The 21031-nt window shown below is 40.0% G+C and overlaps 1 protein-coding gene across 1 annotated transcript; it reads left to right on the top strand.

The window, feature by feature from the left end:
* The first annotated feature begins 3217 nt into the window (after window positions 1-3217).
* On the top strand, window positions 3218-19247 carry LOC311257549 (uncharacterized protein). The gene is made up of 16 exons (XM_084353227.1): window positions 3218-3659; window positions 4143-4254; window positions 7065-7278; window positions 7572-7714; window positions 9350-9518; window positions 9659-9714; window positions 11255-11454; window positions 11545-11655; window positions 11794-11919; window positions 14114-14212; window positions 14299-14457; window positions 16055-16670; window positions 17987-18050; window positions 18137-18315; window positions 18407-18495; window positions 18601-19247. The coding sequence occupies exons 1-16, from the start codon at window positions 3471-3473 to the stop codon at window positions 18697-18699; spliced, it is 2625 nt and encodes an 874-aa protein (XP_084209353.1). The 5' UTR covers window positions 3218-3470; the 3' UTR covers window positions 18700-19247.
* Window positions 19248-21031: the final 1784 nt, after the last annotated feature.

Raw genomic sequence — 21031 nt, 5'->3', positions numbered from 1 at the left:
CGCAGTCTAATCTCCTTCCAGTGATTCGGAAAGTCTCGGGTGCAACCGTCGACCTAAGAAAATCAGTTTTCAAACTGTTTTGACCGCTCCATCCCCAGAAGCCCCTCTCAGCAGGTGTATATGGTTAATCCTTCATCCGGCAAGCTGCTCCATTACAACTTACAACAGGGATTAAAGAATCAGAGGTTCACACACAGTCTGCGTCCTCCTCGAGGTCACACAGGGAGCAAGTCAGACAAGTGTAGTCTGCATGCTGTCAGCCTGACAGAGTACAGTATGATCCTGCAATGTGTGAATTCATCAATATTGCTCAGTATTTAGGGACAATAGCGCCTTAAAACTTCTTCTGTTTATGCAAAATTTTCAGCCGTCTTGCAACAGAAACACTTGTAACACTGGTTGCACACCAGCACATAATTCAGCTGTATCCAATAATATATTCTGATTTAATTTCTTAACACATTATGTAAAATTAAATGTTTTTTTTCTTCATTTAAATCACAGCACATACAAAACTAATTTTGGTAAATATTTCAGCCCTCCTGTTGCAAGTACTTCTCATCATTAGATGTCCCAGCTAGAAACGGCTGCTGTAACTTTAAGGTTGAAGATACAAAGATACAAAATGAATTTGTCATTACACAACAGAAGATCAGATAACCAAGCTACATACCTTCTTACGGGAAGTAGCCTCCCCAGTTACTGCAGTAAAAGTTGTGATACTACACTGTAGAAATATTCAATTATACATCAAGTATTATTAGTGAAGTGTAGTGAAAATATTCAGAGCAGAACAAAACACCACATCAGTGACAAAGTTATATTATGAGATTCATCTTACTTGTGTGTATGTAGTATTTTGCAGTTTAAATTGTTCATGTTGGGGCTAGTTTTAACAACTATATGGACTGTTTGTAAATTGAATCTATAACAACTCGACGTATCTCTTAAAAAGTACAATATTTATCTATGATTTGTACTTAATTAGCAGTATAAAGTAGCAGAGAGAGAAAATACTCAAGTACAAGTACTTCAACCAATGTAGAGTAAATGCTGTGGCTTACCCTTAAAAGAGTGGAGTGTGTGTGTGTGTGTGTGTGTGTGTGTGTGTGTGTGTGTGTGTGTGTGTCTGAGTCTACGGATCACTGAAGCGTCCCGTCGCACTAAAAGCCGTCTGTCAGGCAGCCTGTTGCGTAATATCAGCTGTTAGACTGAATGACGTTAGCGGGTCGTGACCTCGCTGTTTCCACTCATGAGCAAAAACCACACAAAGAGATGACTGATAAACAAATAAATAAATAAACAGTGCAGTTTAAAGGCAGTGTGGTCTTGTCATAGTTGTATCTTTTATGGCACTAAAGAAGAATAGACTGTAGTTTGAAGGTTTTTAGCCTCAGTGCTTGAATATCATAGTAGTTGTTTGTCCACTTCTTGAGTTTATTTACTGCTTATTTATTCATCATTTCCTCATTATCATATGTACATTTATGACAGTGAGCTTTGCTGTGCTGTTAAATTACGCTCAACAGTAAACATCATATATTATTGTGTTCTGATTAATAGTACAGGACAAATTATATTTAATATTATAATCCTTGTACATATCAGAGGGTGTCCTTCAGTTCTGATCTGTGTGTGGATAAAGAGCAGTGTTATCGCCCCCCTGTGGTATTTAACTGGTTACTGCCCCCTTAAATTCAGAACTTAACTGTTCGATGATTTAGAGCATATCGATGTAACATAACGTCCTTGGAGCATATTTTATAGCTTCAGCAGCACTTTGGATTTGAGATTTATCATCACTGAGTTTGTGCAATTTAGAGGGTAGAAAACTAAATGTCATTAAAACTGATTGAATGAACCAAAGCATTTTTCATTTGTTTCTTTATTTATTTATTAAGTTTAATGATCTGTCCAGTGGATTAGTGCGATGATGACTCTCCCCTTCATGAACTTTTAATTTTTTTCCAAACATGTTCTCAGTCTAACTTTAAGATAATAAATGTTTCTCTTATCAATATCCAATTTCTTATTAATGTTTCCTGTTTCCTGTTGATTTAAATGATGGTTTTAGTTGGCTGATGATAGGATGTTTTTGCAGTTTTACTTGAGTATTTCCATTTTCTGCTACTTTATACTTCCACTCCATTTTGGAGTCATATTTATGTGTACTTATTTGACGACTTTAGTTACTAGTTACTTTGCAGATTGGATACTGCATCAGACCTGAAGTAGTGCATTTGTAATCAATTTATTTAATCTGCAATTAAAACAATTATTGATTCATTTAATATCAGATACTTTTTGTCTTCGCCAGAGTAATATTTTCACACGATATCTTTACTTTCACTCACACTGTGTTTTTTGTACATCCTTGTAATCGACATTGGTGGAAAGTAACTGAGTACATACGCAAATATTTTACTTAAATACAACTATGAGGTACCTGTACTTCACTTGGGTATTTTCATTTTCTGCTACTTTATAATTCTATAAATATCTACTAAACATTTCAGAGGGAAATATTGTTGGTTTTTTTACAGGCACTGCAAGACGATCCGAGGCAGTGCCTACATGAACCATGGACTTTCTCTCTGTACATTCACTGTTTTTTCATTTTTTTATTTGCACCTGACCTTTGTACTCATTCTCGAAGAGCACCTGACACATCACTCCATTTTTACACCTGACTCAGTCCAGCACTCGCCTTATTTTTCTCAAGTATTCATACACAGTTTGGGGAGATGAGGTGAGTAGAAGCCGACTGATGTTCGATTATTGGGGCTGATACGCATAATGATACTGATAAATATGACAATAGCGATAATGATAACGATAATTATAACCATATAATGGAGTCAAATTTTCTGATAGAGATGTATATATTCTGTATATCCGTCAATATATATATACATTACATAGTTGTTGCAATGATCCTACAAAATTGTGGTTATCAGTTTCCTTTACAAGAAAGCTGACATGGTTTTCTCATTTTTAAATATTTTTTTTTTTTGCACTTAATATGAATGAGACAACTAGTTGTTAATATAATATTAACTCAGGGGACATTTTACTTAAAAACCAGTACTTTTACTCTATAGAGTATTTTCACATTATTACAGGCAGACAGACAGATAGACGGACAGACAGGTCTACCTGCTGTCACATACAGCTGGTACCTGTAGATGGCATCCTGTCATAATCAACGGCAGACACGCGCCGGATGCCCGCAGCCAATCACGGCTCCTCTTTCAGCAGCTTCACGGTTCAAGTTGGCTCCTTTCCGCCGTCTTGCCTTCGTGTTATGAGGAAACAGCGTCTCTCTTCTTCTCGTTGCTGGAGCTGAAGATGTGGGCGAACAAACACACATCCCTGACCATGAGCAGCACACGTCGGCTCAGGGCGAGACACACGAGCAGAGAGAGCCTGTAGTGGTGGTGAGGAGGAGGAGGAGGAGGAGAAGAAGGAAGATGTATCTATGGCGGTTCTCCATCGCCATAACGCTCGGCTTGGTGTGGTATTTGTCAGACTGCGGCCGCTCTGTGACTCAGTACTTTTTGTGTTTCCTCTTTTGTTTTTACACTCCGCTTTTCCTCGGGAAAAGTGGGCGAGAGAGCAGCACCCAGACTGATGAGGAGACGAAGGAAGACCAGCTCCAGGTAGGCTGTTAGACGGGCTACATGTTGCGTTATTGTGGGTGGTGGGGGTTAAGTGTTGCCTTCACGGAGCACTATCAACACTGAGTCATGTTTTAATGAGTTAGATACCAAAAATATCAGCTTGTGATGCAGCTGAAGCTCATGTGCAACAACCTTTCTCCATTATATGCGTGAATAAGTGAGATAAACATGATTATATTTTAAATAAAACATATTTTTTTTATGTCTCGAAGATAATTTTTCAAAGTAAAAGTCAGTAATCTTAACTTGTCTGCCAGGTATCATTAATACCTGAGCTGTGACATCAGTACAAGTCAAATATTTAAGTGAGAGCCTATCTCTTGTAGCCTGCGGGGCTTTTTTTGGCCTGAACAACTTGTTTCCACTCATCACACAACTCACTGTCCTCCAGAGTTCAGCTCTCGGTGTGGGTGGACTCTTTCTTCACCGTGTTTTCAAGCTTCTGTTTTGTGTTTTTTCCAGGAAACTGTGGAGGAAAGCTTGTTTGATTGCGTCTCGATTGATGGAGGAAGCCGGGAGCAGGCTGAACCCCTGGAGTCTCAGTGTCCACATGTAAAGAGGTCTCTACAGAAAGGTGAAGCTTGTTTTTTTTTGAACTGGTGTAAACACATTTATCTCTCCTGCAAACGCACCGCAGGCTCTGCTCGGCTTCTTGACTTCAGGGTGTTTTGTCAGCGGATTTAGCTGTTATGACCCGACACACAGTTGGAAAGGACAGTTTTGCATAGACGCAGCTGCAGCTGGAGCTCATGTTACATGAAGCTATAGGAGGGGCTTCAAGGAAGGAAGAGAAAAGATGAAAAACACACCCTCTGAAAAGCTGGGTCGTAATGGAAATGAGATATCTGTTTCTCACACTTCATTATCAGTCGTGTTTGCTTTGCAGTGTTTATTAAATTGGCCTGCATTTGGCTAGAAGATTGATATCACAGCTCTGAATTGGCTCCGTTTCTTGGCTGGAGACACGTATTTTGTGCTATCTACGTTCAATTTTATCAAGGCTCAACTCCAACCTCGAAAAAAACCACTGACACGTTTGTGAAACTGAGAAATGTAGATCAAGCTTCTTTTTTTTTTTTGCAGTAATGAGTCCTTGACTGCACTTACTATCTTCACTCCTGAATATGCACAAGCTGATCAATCTCTGTAGTTCAGGTTGAGTTCAGGTCGAATTATTTTAGAGCTGCAACAATTAATCGATGAGATGTCAACCGTTAAATTTATTGCCAACTATTTTGAAAATCAACTCAGCAGTTTGAGAGATTTTTTTTTCAGACCAGCTCTTTGTGAATATTTTCTGGTTTGTTTATGTAAATTGAATATCTTTGCTGTGAAAAAAACAAGACATTTAAAATCATCATCTTAGACTCAACAGTATTGGTCAACATTTTTCTCCATATTCTGACATTTTATCGACCAAACAACTAATTGATTAATGGACAAATAATCGAGTAATCGTCAAACGAAAACGGTCGTTAGATTAACGAAGCAGGAACCCCAAAAATACATGAAAGATAACACGGGTGCCTTTTAGGAATGTGTGGACACAGTCACATAAAATATCAACAAAGAACAGTTTTATGTTGTAAAAATACTGTTTCACTATTTATACGCACAAATACACAGAAAATACACAGTCTGCTTACATGTTAAGTGACTTTATTCCAACTTGTGTCTGTGCCTTTTCGTTGAGTCTATGTATGCCTAAATCACTGAAACTAATTAAACTGGCAGTCAGTATTGTTATAAAGTAAATATTGATTGCTAAATGTAATGGCTATAGAATAATGACACCATCTGTGTTTAGACAGATCTCGCTTTCACTCTGCAGCTCGTGTCGGCAACTGCGAACGCAATCTCCCGGGGAAATAAAGACTGACTGCCGATGCAATCAGGCTGACAGCCTGGCATCGTTTCTATCTGCTGTCACATCTCCATTATTGGCTAAATGAATGATAAACTCACATTTTGTCCTGCGTTGGTAGTTTAGACTCTGAGGAAAACGCTGCTGTTGCAAAGACAGCCAACAAAACCATTTAGGCATGCCGGGGGACTTTCTACTTAAAGTCAGCCTGCAGTCAAAAACGTGTGTTCTTCCTCTTTTGTTCCTACACTTGAATGTTCGAGCTTCACTGTGTAGAATGATGAGTATAAATTTTCTCTGTGCTCAATGCAAATCTGATTATAAGAGGCAAGGCTACGGGCATGACTGATGACATGGCAAACACAAGTGTGACGTGAAAAACTTGAAGCCTCCAGTGCACAAACACTGAGAATGGACTTTACAGTGAGGAAGGAGACGTCTTGTGTTCAGCAATTAAACATGTTAATATGCTAATTATACCATCATTCTGGGGGAACATGTCAGACACACATCCGAAAACATAATGGCTCCGACCGCCACCGTCGCCGGCGTGGAGGCATTAGGGACTTTGGGCAGCGATGGTGGAGGGACAGCTACGGCGTCAACCAAACATTCAAGCGGGTTGCTGTAGTGGTGGAAACAAATACCACGAAGCAACGTTTAACTCTTACAACGGCTACTTCTGTAACTACACTTTTTGAAAAGAAGATATTATATCGTTATCGTGATTCAAGACTATGTTGTCTTAGATTTTGGGTATTGTTAAGTCGTGATATAGCATTATTGGTGTTTTATTCCTGGTTTTAAAGGCTGCATTTCAGTGAAGTGATGTAATTTTCTGAACTTACCAGACTATTCTACTCGTTCTAATACTTGTTTTGACCTACTTTAGTCTTCATATCTACATTATTGATGGTTATCGAAAATGTCATTGCATTAATATTTTGCGAAAGAACCAATTGTCACCACTGTTTGTCACAACAGAGGGGTTTTCTGTCTCTGTCTTCTGAGGAGATTTAACAATATCGAGATATAGCCATAATAATCTGCATTAATGATGCTGTTATTCGGCGCCATAGCTCAAGAGCAACAACTTGACTGGTGCGTGGAGGCATAAAACTGCCTGCCAGTAACTCTAGTTATGTATGCACTAAAACATGTGGAAGGGATCTTTAATAATTCAGTTTTGTTTAAAAAAAACTTCTTCCAAAGAAATGTTTTATGGTCCTCAGACATCAATCAGCTTGTCTCTGCCTGATATATAAATAAAGTTACGTTGCTGTAAATAAAACATGCTCAGTGTGTTCATCGATTAATAATCCTGTCTCCAGCTCGCAGCAGCTTCTGTCGTGGATATGGATATATGTGTGCTCACTTCTGAGAGGAATAATTTGGACAGGAGTTTTAAAAAGCGAGTCTGATTTTCAGTGAAGTCGCCGCAGTCTTGGAGTTTGATGTTCAGGAGGTGAGCGTGGGCGCTCGGTGTTAATGTGAATTTCCTTTGTGACTGCTCCCCTCAGTGTTTGAGTGTGCCTACGCTCAGCTGGTCCTGCCTTGGTACGCCGTTCCCGAGCCTTGTGAGCACCAGCCTCTGCACCAGGTGCTCAGCAGGGAAGTCGACTATATAATCGACCGGATCATTGAGAGAGCCAAATACTTTGATGTCTGCCAGGCGGTTGTGGGCTCCATTCGGATTCTGACCCAGCACCTACATAATGCAAAGCAGTGTGACAGGTGAGACTTTACACCTACTTTCTCTTTAAATGAGATTCATGCTGCTTCAGCTACTCTGCGCTCTCAGTTATGTGTCTGAGCTCCTATAAAAACCTCCATATTTCTTTATCACCTGTGAATAAGTTACCTAAGTTTTACAAGATCGTGACATCCTAACGATTGTTCTTGTCCTAAATGGTGTTTCAAGAGCAGTAAATCCCCTCAGATATAAGATTTAGATGAAGCGATTATCAGATATGTGGTGATTAGCATCTATGATCCATTAATCACTTCTGTTGTGCTTCCTGTTTCAGAGAGCTCTTGTTCACTTCCAGAGCAGAGGAGATGGCAGTCCTCCGAGAGTTTTCCGGCGCTCTGGTACGTAACCTTTTTCCCGAATCTCTCTGGGGCCAAGAAGTCAACCGCTGTGCCTTAAATGAGATCATTGCCTTAAAGGGTAAGAAAGCCTTAAGATTTCTCTCTTACATAAGGCGTAAGCCTGCCGTGACTTCCTCTACAAGTGTGAATTGTGTGTAATCCCTAATTGTCAGAGGCGCTGAGTTTAGGATGTGAATATTCTCACTGATCTGCCAATTCCCTTCAGGGTTTTGTCATTTTTAGTTGCAGATAAAATGTTTTATCTGGCGGGAGTCTTGCTGAGCAGGAGGTTCCTGCAATCAAGTGTCTAGCTCAGTTACAATAAGTGATTTTTACAGCTGTAGTTAAAAGTGATATGCATGTCCAGATTTCTTTTCATCTTGGCAGCTGCGTGCAAACTCATTTCTGTCATTCGTAGATACTTAATTGTTTGCAGTAATTGGGAACAGTTGGTAAATTATGTAGAGCTTTGATTTTACAGTGAAAACGATTATCATAATTATGCCTAATATTGTGATTGCTCTGATCAGTTGGAGAAGACCTCAAAAGAAATGTTTCAAAAGGGAATATTTGACAGATTTAAACATGCTACAAGGAACTTTTAACTGATTATGAAGCAGTCAGTTTAATTGTGAGGCCTCTATATGACCTCCTCCTGAGCCGGGTTGGATTCTGAGAATTAAAAGTTGCAGAGTTGAGGATGAATTGAGGCGAGAAGCTGCTCTGTAGTCTGGTGGTACAGCAGCAGAACAACTGGCTTATATCATATTTATGTTGGCCTTGCTTGCGAGCTGTATCTTGCTGTTGGCATAATAACTTCAGCGTTATAAACAAAATTAGCTGTAGCTTCATGTAATCCATTTGTCTGAACGACTCTAAAACAAAGTTTACTTCATCTCACCAACCCCTTTCTCGGGGTCGGTGAGGTGAATACGACTTTTCGAGAAATCCGACTTCAGTGGCGTCTCGTCAACCCCTGCTGACCCCCATCGCTCCCTCAAACAAGCCTGTGTTGCAATATTTAACTCAAAGTCTCTGTGTGCTCGGCTCCCAGTAATTTTGTAGCTTCTGACTGAATCTCTGTGGTTTGAAGTTTAGTTTCCCTCCCGAATCCCTTTTGAGCTTTCAGATATCTGCTTTATCTCACTGTTTCATGACGTTCGTTTCCAGCAGAAAAAAAAGCCAACATTTCCTGATTCTGCTGCTCTATCATAAGATGTTTTAAATAACTAAATAACAGGGGACCTTTTATTAATGGGAAGAATTTATAGGAAATGAAATCACTAAACATAGTGGTGCTTTGTTTGTGGCTATGCTTCGATAGTACTGCCGCTCTTTTGACCACCACTCAAAACAAACACATCATCAGTGAAAGACACAACTTCACCGCTTCCTTGTTGCTGTTTTAAGTAGTTGTTTAACATTTTGGAAAATGGGCACACATTTGATTTCTTGTACGGATTAAACAAACGAGATATAACATGGAAATTAGAGAGCTTTAGAGGTGTTAGTAGGTAGATTTTGTTCCCTTTGATAAGATAAGATAAGATAGCTGTTAGCTGCAGCTTCTATATTAAGTGAACAAAAAAAAAAACATGACTCTTCACAATCCATTGATATGATCAAATGAGAACATTGTGCCTCCTGATTTTACTGTGTTTGTGTTGTGATGAACAGCAGTTGTAGGCTTACGCTGCTGCTGTGTTTTCCTCAGGTTTGGGCCTGTTGGTGACATGGCTGTCTGACCCCGACAACCTGAACCAGCTGGTGGTGAGCCAGCTTGACAGCGTGTCCCCTAAAGGCTCTATGGAGGAGCTGAGTGAATCAGACCTGGATCAAACCTCTCTCGCTTCGCAGGAGGGCCAATGCGAGGGCAGTGAAGCGTGAGTGACTGTCAACTCTTGCACCCCACTGGCTTGACCGCGGCACAGTGAGCCTGAAAGCAATAAAAAGCAATGACTGCAAGAGCCGCCTTCTGTGTTTTGAAATTGGAACTGACCTGATTTTGACTTTTTTCCCTTAGGAGCTTGGAGGGAGCAGGGATATCAACCCGCACCAGGACCAAGGCCAAAAGGAAAGGTGTGTTTTGTGATGGTTGAAATTAAAAGGCTGTAAGCTGTACATGTGAATGTTACCTGGTTTTCAGCTCAGAGCGTGAAAACATTTGTGAAGCGGACGATGGAGACTTGAGAGTGGCAGATGGAGAGGTTTGTGGGTGTGAAGAAAAAAAAGGACAGGGCTTACGTAACGTCTTGTACAACAGTTTAAAAAATAGCAGTGTGTTGTCGGCTTCAAATATTATAATTTTCTTTACCAGCCTTCCTTTTGGCACGTCATTAATCCCCTGTTTCTTTTGTTTGTTGGTCCAGGCAGCTAATTACACAAACCCAAGCTGAATGGCAAATCAGTCCTGCTTCTATCTCTTTATATTGCGAACAATCCAACAGTTTGATGACTTAATAAGAATTCATTATGCCACAATAATGAACCCTGACATGATAAATATGTTTATTCTCTGTACTAATTGCATCGTAAATCCTGAAAAATGGCACAATTTGTCACAATCTGTAAGAATAATCTAAGGTTGATGGGATAATTATTAATTGTGAGGCTGTGTGGTTCATTCCTGTACTTCAAGTATCGGTACTTTACCTGAGTATTTATTTTTCTGACAACTTTTTGCTTTACTTGCTTTTTCTCTGCCATATATTTTCAAAACAGGCTTGTTACTTTAGTTTTAAAGGAGACCTGGTGTGCTTTTTTTGTGTTTTTTTCCCTTTTCTTCAGCGTTTTATAGGTTCTTGTGCTTGTAAAACATCTTGAAAGTTAAAAAGGCCAAAGTCTGCGACAACAGAAGCTCCTCTCTCCCACAGAAAACACTGCTCCTGAAACACCTCATCAGTAGTCTCGCCTTTAATTCTGTGACTTTCTGACATCACGCTACGTCACCATGTCACACATTTGCATAGTTTTTGCCTAGCGGCTAGTTTGGTACATAAGAATTGGATAAGATCAGCTGCTCTGTTGTTGTTGTTAGTGATACTGGCTCAGGCGTGTGTAAGCTGACCAGTCAGATACATTTTTGGGAGGGGGGGCCTTAACGAGATAGACGGAGGGGGAATGAGAAAACTGATGTGATTTTTGAGCGTTAAAGCATCTTTTCTACCGCAAAATAAAATTATGAAGCTGAAAATTAGCATAATATGTCTCCTTGTAAAGCATTGAGGGGAATTAAAGTTTATTTTGCACGCCACCTTCCCAAGACAAACTGATGTAACAAGATGGAAACAGAGAGAGACTTGATTGGGTTTAATAGTCATTGAGTTTTATTATTATAACATGAGGTTCACTTAGCTTTGCTTTTTACTTACTTATAATTTGAGTTAAGTATCTGTACTCCTACTTGAGAAAAGAACGTGTGTACTTTTGACACCTCTGGTTACAGGCCGTACATGCCCTGAAGTTGTTATGCTTCCTCATGATGCAGAAAAACAAATGCAAATTGCTGTTAAGGTGAAGATCAAGTCAAGGTGGACTGTATTGCTATTCTCTCCATGAATAAAAATACTGATTTGTCTTCTAAATGCTGAATTTTCTCTGTTTTTTATTTATGTGTCAGGGAACAAGCTAAAAGAAGGATGGTCAAAGTTTGTGGACAAGATGAAGCCCAAGAAGGCCAAGAAGAAGAAGATGAAGAAGATCAAGCAGATGGAGCACGAGCTGGTGTTGAGGGCCTTGACGATCCAGGAAGACGCGGCCAACGGCGAGGACGTCAGCAGCAGGGAGGGCTCCATTCACAGCCAGCAGGACTCTGACAGGGTGAGTCTGCTGCAGATAACTAAACGTATTAAACTCGAGGAAAATACGTGAAAACGTGACAGATTCATTTCCCCTATTTTTGGCCCTCAGGAGGATAGCGATCTGGAGAACTACCTGACAAGCGTCCAGGAGGACATGATGCAATTCAAGCTGTCGTATGAGATGTGGTGCGTCGGTCGCTGGGCTGTCAGCATCCCTCATGTGAGTTATAAATATCAGTGGCAGCGTGGAATGTGGAGGAGACTTGTTATCTGTCTGCTGAGGCTCTGTAAGAGCTTGTCCTTCAGTGGTATGTTAATGTTTGAGCCGGAGTTTGAGTGGGTGTTCACTGCGTTGTAGGCCGACTGTGAGGAAGAGGAGCTGATCTTCACCGTTCACCTGGAGGAGAAGGACAGCCCAGAGAACCTGCAGTGGGACATCAGGAAGTCCTACATGGATGTTATATACTTCCGCAACAGATGGCAGGTAGGACGCCTCAGGCATGGTTATATTTTTCCTCATTGTCTGTCATATGTATTATCTTACAATGTTGGATATTTAATAGACGTGGCCTAAGTTTCCATAAACAGGTACATGTATATAAAAGTAATTCCTGTGAGCAAATAAACATTTAATTCTACTTTCACAACAACCTGATGGCGGTTCTTCGTCAGCTTGTTTATCGGTCATCAGCTTCAGGCACAACATGCCCTCGAAGTACAGGGACAGGCCAATCCACTCACTCAGTCTTTCAGTTTATACCGATATAATTATCAGTGGCTCCAGCCAGGACTCTGATCTGGATCATATTTTATGAAGAAAAATATATTGTAGTTTTCCGTCTGATGTCCTCCGACTGCTTTGCCTCAACTCTTTGTGATTTACAGAGTTTCCTGATGGATAGTTGGCTTTACTTGTTGCTGAAAGTAACTGATAACTGCTGCTAACTGTAACGGTACCTGCCCGTTCGCTAGTTAGCTCAGTTAGCTGTGCAGTAAGCGGTCCTCCAGCTGAACGTTTACCAGATGTGCCGACTTGGCGACTTTGTTTTGCTAGATTTAGCAACTTCTCAGACCCTCTTCACAACTTTCTTAAATGTGACTAGCTACAAATTTGGCGACTTATTCTAACCATCAGCGAAAAGCTGAGAAATATCTCATTGTAATAAAAATGTCCATATATGCTGCTCACAGTTAGCAGATAGAGTGCAGTCACAGCACTTTAATTTTTTGAGAGGCAAGAGGAGTCGCCGCTCACGTCGCTATCCAATCGTGGGCGCCGCCCATCAGCTGGCTTTTGGAAGCTTGTCCAGTTAGAAGGAGCTAAAGTGGAGTGTTTCAGAGGGTGAAGTGAGGGGCAGCACAAAGGGCCAGTTTAAGATGAATAGGCTAAGAAATCTTTTGAACAGTGAGTCATTTCCAGCTCTGTATTTTTGTTCTGGGCGTTCAGTGGAGGAGCTTTTCATGAGCATAATAGGTCGTCTTTAATATCATAACCTTCATGAAGGTTGACTGAAAGAAGAGCTTGTTGGTTGTCAGGATTTTTTTCCTTTTCACTTCAGAGGAAAAGAGTTATGTGTACCGCTTATTGTCTATTCAGCATGAGCCAGAGGGGGAATAGCAATGTTGTGAAAACAAACCACAACTTCTTCTTTTTTTTTCTCCACAAGTCAGGAATTCAACTTATGTGAACCACAGGATTTAATTATTGTCATATGCGATGCAGAAAACATTTGCCACAAGTCAAAATCAATGTTTTTTTTTGTATTATATTTATTTAAACTCAAAGATCATTGAGGGAGTTTTTACAGTGATGTCGAGTAACAGTTTAAAATTGCATTTAAGATACAGAATATTAAAAGATACAAGACAATAAAACAGATTAAAACAGATACAAATAGCAGCTGAATGGTTTTTTAACATGGGTTTAAATTTAACAAGTGGTATCAAAGTGTTAATTTTAAGGTGCTTTGTGGTTGTTGGTGCATGCTAACTAAAAGCAGATACTCCAAGTTCATTACAAACTCGAGGGATCTGCAGTGAAAGACCAAGTTTATATGACCCAGTGGACCAAACTAGCAAAGTAAACAGAACCGTGTGATGCAACCCCAACGAGAGCCTTTTACGTGGACTAATACAAATGTCTCGCACGTCTCGCAGACGGAAAAACACCCAGCTTTTTTGTACAAGCTGCTATGATGAGCGCTACAAGCATCACCAGTTATAAAGCAAAGAGCAGAATAATAAACAGCAGCTGAGGGCTTTAGAGTAGAGGCAGAGGCATGCCTATATATCACATCACCATAATCCATAACGGAGAGAAAAACAGCTTAAACAATCCTTTCCCGACAGAGCTTAGGAATGTTAGTCCCATTTCTGTATATTGAAAAAGATGTTTGGTGTTTAAATATAATATGGACAATCTTGTCAACAAATTACGACAAATACGAGTTTTTTCCATCAACATCTCCAGCTCTGGAGCAGCAGTATTATGCTTTTTTATTTTTTTTCCTTTCCTTCAGTGTGTTGTTTGTGTTCTTGTGCATGTAAAAGATCTTGAAAGTTAAAAAGGTCAACGTCCGCACAAACAGAAGCTCCTCTCTCCTACAAGAAAACACTGCTCCTGAAATGCCTCGTTGGTAGTCCTGTTTGATGCTGATGTCTGATTGCCTCTCTTTCAGGAGTCGACCAGCCTGCCCACGATCCTGGTGCTGGAGGAGTCGGAGATCAACGGTGAGGTCAAAGAAGAAGCCAGAGTATCGGTGGAGAACTTCCTACAGGTGAAAGACACCAGAGGAACGTGCATGTGTCGACAGATAAACACTTCGACATCAATGACTGAACATTTTGTTATTTTCTGTTTCAGGAATTGGTTTCCGATACTATCATCGGCCACACTCAGCCGGTGTTTCAGTTTCTCTGCCCTCTTGACAAACTGCTGAACGAGGAGGAACATTACGGAGGCGTGTGGGGAATTCTGAGCGGTTTGGCTTACTTCCTGACTCCAGGTCAAGAGGAGGAAGAGGTAACCCGAGTTGAAAAGTTGTTTGATGTGGTAAAAGAGCCCAGTGAGATGATCAGATGAACAGATTTATTTTTTAAGAGAACAAAGACGGATGGTGAAGCTGTTTTTCAAACTGTCCAGCGTAAACATCCGTTGCTTTTTACAGACTCTGGTTCAACTTTGGCCCACTTATCATGGTCGTGCACGCAGACAGTGCTCCTGTGCTGTAAGGGGTTATTACAGATCGCTAGCCTTCACTTTTGGTTTTGGGGTTTTTTTGGTTTTACGTCCCAAAAATGTCGGTTTGCATTTGTCTGATCGTGTCCTCACCCTGTTGGACGTTGTTGGATTAATGTTGTAACCTCTGCCAATTAGGTTATGTTTTCAACCGTGTCTGCTTGTTTGTTGGTTGGCTGGTTTGTCAGCAGGATTACACAAAAACTACTTAATGGATTTCCACAAAACTTGGATGGAGGATGGTCTTGGCCCAGAATGGACCCTGTTAACTTCTGGTGCAGGTCCGGATGAACTTGAATGAGCTTAAATGATGGTTAAGTAATTATGGATGGTTTAATATTTATAGTGATTTACAGTGCTAACTTTATTCTAACCAATTAAACACTCAGCCACAACTATGGAAATACAATAAGACGCAAGTCAAGCTCCAAAAGGCATAGGTCATACATTTCCCATAATGCAACTTGATAGTATTTCATTAGACCCCTGCCGGCATGATAAATGCACATATCACCGGTTTGTAACAGACTTTCTGTTAAAACAGTGAATATTCAAGCTGAATATTCAAGCCTCAGACGTTGTTGCCAAACTTGGCCATCTTCCATTTTATGATAGCAGAGGAATGCATGTTGCTTCTTCCTCTCTTTTTTCTTCTTCTCTCTCTTCACGCATGTTTGTGGGAGGCCCACTTTCAGTTCGCACACTGTCAAGAGGTGTTGCAGTGTACCGAGATAGATAAAACTGTTTATTTTTGTTATTTGAACCGTCCTTTTTAAGGCAGAGTGCTGAAAAGGAAAACAGTTTTATAGTTGCGTTGTACGATGTAGCCTCCTGTCACCATTCCAGTGCAAATTGTTGGGGGTTTTTTTTAATGCAAATTTGAAGGATTTCTTTAATTGATAGTTGGCAGCCTTAACAATCAATTATCGGTTAATTATTCATTTAAAAAAAGAAATCTGTTATTAATGAGAAGGTTTTTCCATTAGATAACTGTTGTAACCACTGACAAAATCAATGTTTGATGTTTGATCACAGTGGGCTACTTGATACATATTTAATCGGTTAAATTCTTGCTGGCAACATCCCTCATTGTTTTATTATTAGGCTTATTGAAAGAATTGTGATGAACCATAAAACTGTGAAATACCAGTGAATAATTTTATTTTAAGTATTTGGCTGGAAAACATCAAAACAATCTGGCATAAAAGACATGATACTACGTTCATGTGCCTTATAGTGCTCCTTTTAAGGATTAAACTGACACTTCCTGAACTGATATTCTGTACATGGATTAGTTCAGTTGCCGGTGTCTGTCACTCTGTATTAAAAGGACCACTGCCTCAGGATCAGCTGTCACAACCTGATTGTTTTTCCTTTGCAGAGCTCCAGCCCTCAGACAGAAGCCCCGAAAGAGATCGTATCACGATCTTTACATCTAGAATCCACACCTCTGCCTTTACAAAACCCCGGTGCCTCTACTGAGACGGGCGGTGATGTTCCAGGTGCTGCAGTCCCGTCTATTGTGATTTCCCAGTGCGACCCTTCTTCAGAACGGCCCGAGGAAGCGGAAACTGAGAAGGAGCCTGAGCCAGCAAACTGCTCCCTGGACAAAACAGAGGACTCTGATAATCCCTTAACCTCTCACTTCAAAATGATTTTCAAAGGACTGACCCGATCCAGGTCGCAGGAGTCACTGGCCTCGACAAAAACCAACGGAGAGGAAGACCCGCCTGATCCAGACTCCACGCCACACTGCAGCCAGAACGGAGGCTTGCAGGGGGACAGCGCAGAAGGCCCGTCATGGCTTCATTTCAGCACGAGGTCACTTAAAAAGGAGAAAATATGTTTCAAGATGTCGGGTGGAGCGAACAAGGCTAAAGGGAAGGACCAGGGCACTCTGACACGAGGGGAGGACGCCCAGTGTCAGAAGAGCCAAGTTAACTGGGAGCAGCTGGAGGGAACCAAAGCCATATTTGACCTGCTGAAGGAAATATCCGGTTTGTTCAAACTCACAAGAGTAGAAGCTTCAGGATCGTGCCAGTGTTTTTGTTATCGTGTCTACTTCACTGACAGCATTTTTAAAGCTTAATGTAAATCTCGACAGCCAGTTGTTTTAGTTTATTTCAGTGCTATAAAAGAAAAACAACCTGTAGAGACTTGACACTCGCCTGACAAAGCTAATCCCAGTGAACATTTAGTCTGTTTTATTAATCATCATGTGGTATTTTGAGGTGAAAGTATGTGCTGTTTTGATAAGTCATGCTCGAATGGTGCACTCACGAGCTTTTGACAAGCTCCGACAGTCCCGGTTTGACAGTCGACAGCTAAAGAGCATTGTATTCACGAGTGCTGCCAAAAAAGGAAAACTTGAAGACGGATAATAAGACATTGATGTGATGAAAGGGATTTGGGTAATTTGGTAACTTCATGCACTGAGAGGTTTGTCTAGGAAGACGCCTCGACTAAATCTCTAAATGCTCAAGCAAAGGTAATGTTTCAGAGAAGCCTCACCAGGAAATAATTTGATTATGAGGTTTAGAAAACACACAAAGTTTCAAAATTTTAATAAAAACGATGACGGCTCCTAATCAGGAATGGCAGACGTGTAACAACTCTAATTCTAACTTGGTATTGGGTTACTAGTTTTCAGAGAAAGACGATGAATCAATCAAAAAAAGGCAAATGAACTTCTAATTCAATTCAGCTACATTTTTATGAGGTGGGATTCATTGCGAGAGTTAATCCACCGCTCTGTGTTAAGTCTGAAATTTCATATGGTAGATTAACTTTTTTCCTGGGTGCCAGATTTTTAAGAATTACGTGTGGTTCCCCTTTAAAGTAGAAGAGAGGCTGTTCATTGGTAAAACCTCGGATAAGTCTCTGTGCAACTGTGCTACTGTTTGAGGTTTGTCTTTAATCCACTGGAACAAAAGGCATCTTCTAGCTAGCGACTGCAGTTTTGTTACGAGAGTATGCTGTGAAAACCTTCTGGCGAGAATACCAACAAAAACAAGGAAGGCTCCAATTTAATTTCCGTGTACGAGATTGTGCAAAGCTCTTTTTAGATTTTCCAGAAACATTCAGCCACAGGATATTTTTTGCACATAAGAGGTATGTTGGGGCTGCATTTGTTGCAATATTTAATACCTATGCTCAAATCTGCAGCTGCAGAGCTTCGTAGGAGTTTTAGCTTCGGCTTTACACTCACCCTTCTCGTCTAACTCTGCAACAAGTACAGAATACTTTTTGAAAAAATGGCTAAAACATGCAAAAACACTGATACGGCACTTTAATACTCTTTTTGTCTTGACAGGAAACTCCATCCTCATAAACATATTTGACGCCATTTTGAAGCCAGTTATGCCCATCCTGAAAAAGTACGTTTAGTGCCGACTTTCATTACAGATCTTACCTGGATTTTTAACGTTTAAATAACTTCTGGTTATGTTGTATTCCTCCCCAGAAAAGTGAACTCCTTCCTGAACAAGATGAACCCAACAGAGGTGCAGATGGCCTCGTTAATTGACACCATGCGTGACAAGCAGTGGCCAGAGTTTCAACCAGCAGCACCTCCCCCTCCTCGCACCGACGAGGAGAAGAAGGAGACCAGGGAGAGAGCGCACAGCTTAATCAATGCCAGATGTAGGCGACATATTTCTGCACTATAGGAAGTATCCGGTTGTTTTTGGCTGCTGATAATATATCTTAAAAAAAAGTGTTGTTCTCTCTGTAGATTCGAACTATCTCGTCTTGAAGAAGACGGACATGGACTCTGCTTTTAATCTTTTCCAGAACAGTGAAGAAAACAAAACGCTGGTGTATGTGAGTATTTCAATTTACGCTACAAATACTTATTCAAATACTACGTTTGATTTAATGTAGCATGGACATCTTGTTCTGATTCTGCCGTCATGTCTTTCACAACAGATGCTCCTGTCGTTCCTGTTGAGGGAATTCTTTCCCAACGAGCATTCCTTAAATGTGAGCGCCGCTGCCCTCCAGAAAGTGACCAACGCCAACAACTGATCCGTGAAGGCTTGATTGTGTTTTTAATGGTACTTTTTTTAAAAAAAAAAAAACACTTTAGATTATCAAATTATTTATTAAACATCTTAAATGCCTTAAAATATTTCTGACAATGTCTGTATGGATGTGGGACATTTTTTACCTCGAACATATCAAACATACTGTGAACATTTTGTGAAGTTCCTTTGGTTTTTATTTTGTATAGCTGAACTGCATTTGAAATTAGAGACGATCTTTGTCTGGAGGCGGCTTTGCATACTGTACTTTTATTGCAAAACTCTGAGGAGAAAGTAGATTATATTTCATATTTCCGGTTTGAATTTACATTTTCTAAAATATTTTGTGTCACTTTGAGCACTTGCGTACGGTGAGAGCGTTTGTATACTGGTTAATTCGGCTTTAAGATTTTTATCATCGAATATTTCACAATGACGAATCACCTTAATCTGTCAAAGCGGTCAGTGGGCCTGCAAATGTCAAAGGAAACTTGAAGTAGTGTCAATGTAAATAACTTGAATTTATTCCAAATAAAATATTTTATTATGTTATGTTGCTGGCTTGGTCTATTTAAGTGAGTTTAGACTCTGTAGAGAATACATACAGTAAATATAAAATGTAAATTAGTTGCTGATTATTTGCTCTGATGCAACGTTCGAGTAAAAAAATGTTTCAGTTGAGTTAAACATGTTAATCCTCCTGAGGGAAGTCGTGTGGGTGAAGTGTGAGATGTATTCAAAATAATTACTTAAATGAAAGTACGAGACTTGAGATGTCTTGGTAGTATTTATGCACTTTCACATTTTTCTACTGGAATTAATATTTAAATAGATTTATTTGCTGAAGAATATAAACATTCCTCCGATTTGAATGACCTACAGTTTGAAATGCTTCGCTGATCAGCTGAAAACAGTTTATAGCCCACATAAAGCAAACAACTTTTGCCATATTTTTATAACCCTTAATGGAAATGCTGCCTCTGGTGCTCACGCTATCTCATTATGGAAGTGTAACGGAATTAATTACAGGATTATTCTGGTCCAGGTCACAGGAGGGAGATTATCTGGCAGCGCAACAGCATTAATTTATTTTATATTCACTGAAGTTCCCTAGAGCAAGGTAACAAACATCACTCTGAACCCAACACTTTAATTTACAGAAGGGAACTTGATCCTATTAGCAGCTCGAGGTGATGACTTGTTATTAAAGATAAATGCAAAACGACAAACTCATGATGAAAATGTTAACACAAGTGTTTAGTTCGTGCCCGCCCCGCCATTGGTTCTCATTCGTTTTGGTTGTCTAAACATTGTTCAACGCTCTGAATCTGAGGAACATGGTTCACTCTCGATCTTTTCAACAACAGTTGAGTAAACAAGGTCACCTTCTCTGTCTTCCCAGCTAATAAAGATCACGTGATGTGACTGAGAGTCCCAGAATAGCTACTAGATGGACCAATTACTGCCAAAGACATGATAAATATCTAAGACAGTTGGCAGTCGAGGTTTCTACTGGAAACGATGTGAATGATGGTGATTACAAATTAGAAAATGTCCGATATCACAACCAACAGTTTGAAGAAAAGGTATAAAAACAAGAAAACTGGATGGAGATTTTTTTTTGCCTCCATTTTGTCCCCATGTTTCTATTTTCCACTCCATCCGAGATGAGTTGTTTGCGTGTTTGTACACATTTTCTGCAGCCTTACATAATTGTTTCTGTGAACACTTGACCAGCAGGTGATTTCAGTTGAACATTCAGTTGCCAGTAGCAACTATTACTGGCACAGTTACCGTGGTAGTGAGTTTATCTGTTTGTGTATGCTGGACACACGCTGTGCTTTGAAACAACATTTCATCTTCATTGTTTCATTGTTTCATTGTTGTATCCATCACGCTGTGACAGAAGGAAAAGTTATGATTGGCCATTAGTTTTAGTAAAGGTATCTGCTTATATACTGCACTGATGGAAACCATTGAGTACATTTACTCAGATACTGTACTTAAATAAGAAGTAGCCTACCTGTACTTTACTTGAGTATTTCAATTTGCTGTTACATTATATTAGCCCAACCAATATTCAGATAAATGTATTTATTTAAATATTATCAAAGTAATTTATCATTAATAATTAATAAATTAATAATAATACATGTTAGCCTCTTCACTTTTACTCTCCTGTTCAGGCCTATGTGTATTTTTTTATTTTTCCAGATAAATTAGACCAGCTTTGGTACCTTTTATTGGAACTGAGTGTTTATTTCTCCGTGGATGGTTTATTCCTGGAATAACTCCTGGCACTGCAAGTGCTGTATCGTAGGCAGCTGGACTTGTTT

The sequence above is a fragment of the Pagrus pagrus genome (assembly GCF_965226575.1).
Source record: "Pagrus pagrus genome assembly, chromosome: 5".
NCBI lineage: Eukaryota > Metazoa > Chordata > Actinopteri > Spariformes > Sparidae > Pagrus > Pagrus pagrus.
This window is presented reverse-complemented; position numbering and strand designations above follow the sequence as displayed.

What these genes read in the sequence shown, in the direction of transcription:
- LOC311257549 (XM_084353227.1), top strand. Translation starts at nt 3,471, where the DNA reads ATGTATCTATGGCGGTTCTCCATCGCCATAACGCTCGGCTTGGTGTGG. An exon ending in GTTATGCCCATCCTGAAAAA is followed by an intron (nt 18,051 to 18,136) that starts GTACGTTTAGTG and finishes ATTCCTCCCCAG; the next exon opens with AAAAGTGAACTCCTTCCTGA. An exon ending in CAGCTTAATCAATGCCAGAT is followed by an intron (nt 18,316 to 18,406) that starts GTAGGCGACATA and finishes TTCTCTCTGTAG; the next exon opens with ATTCGAACTATCTCGTCTTG.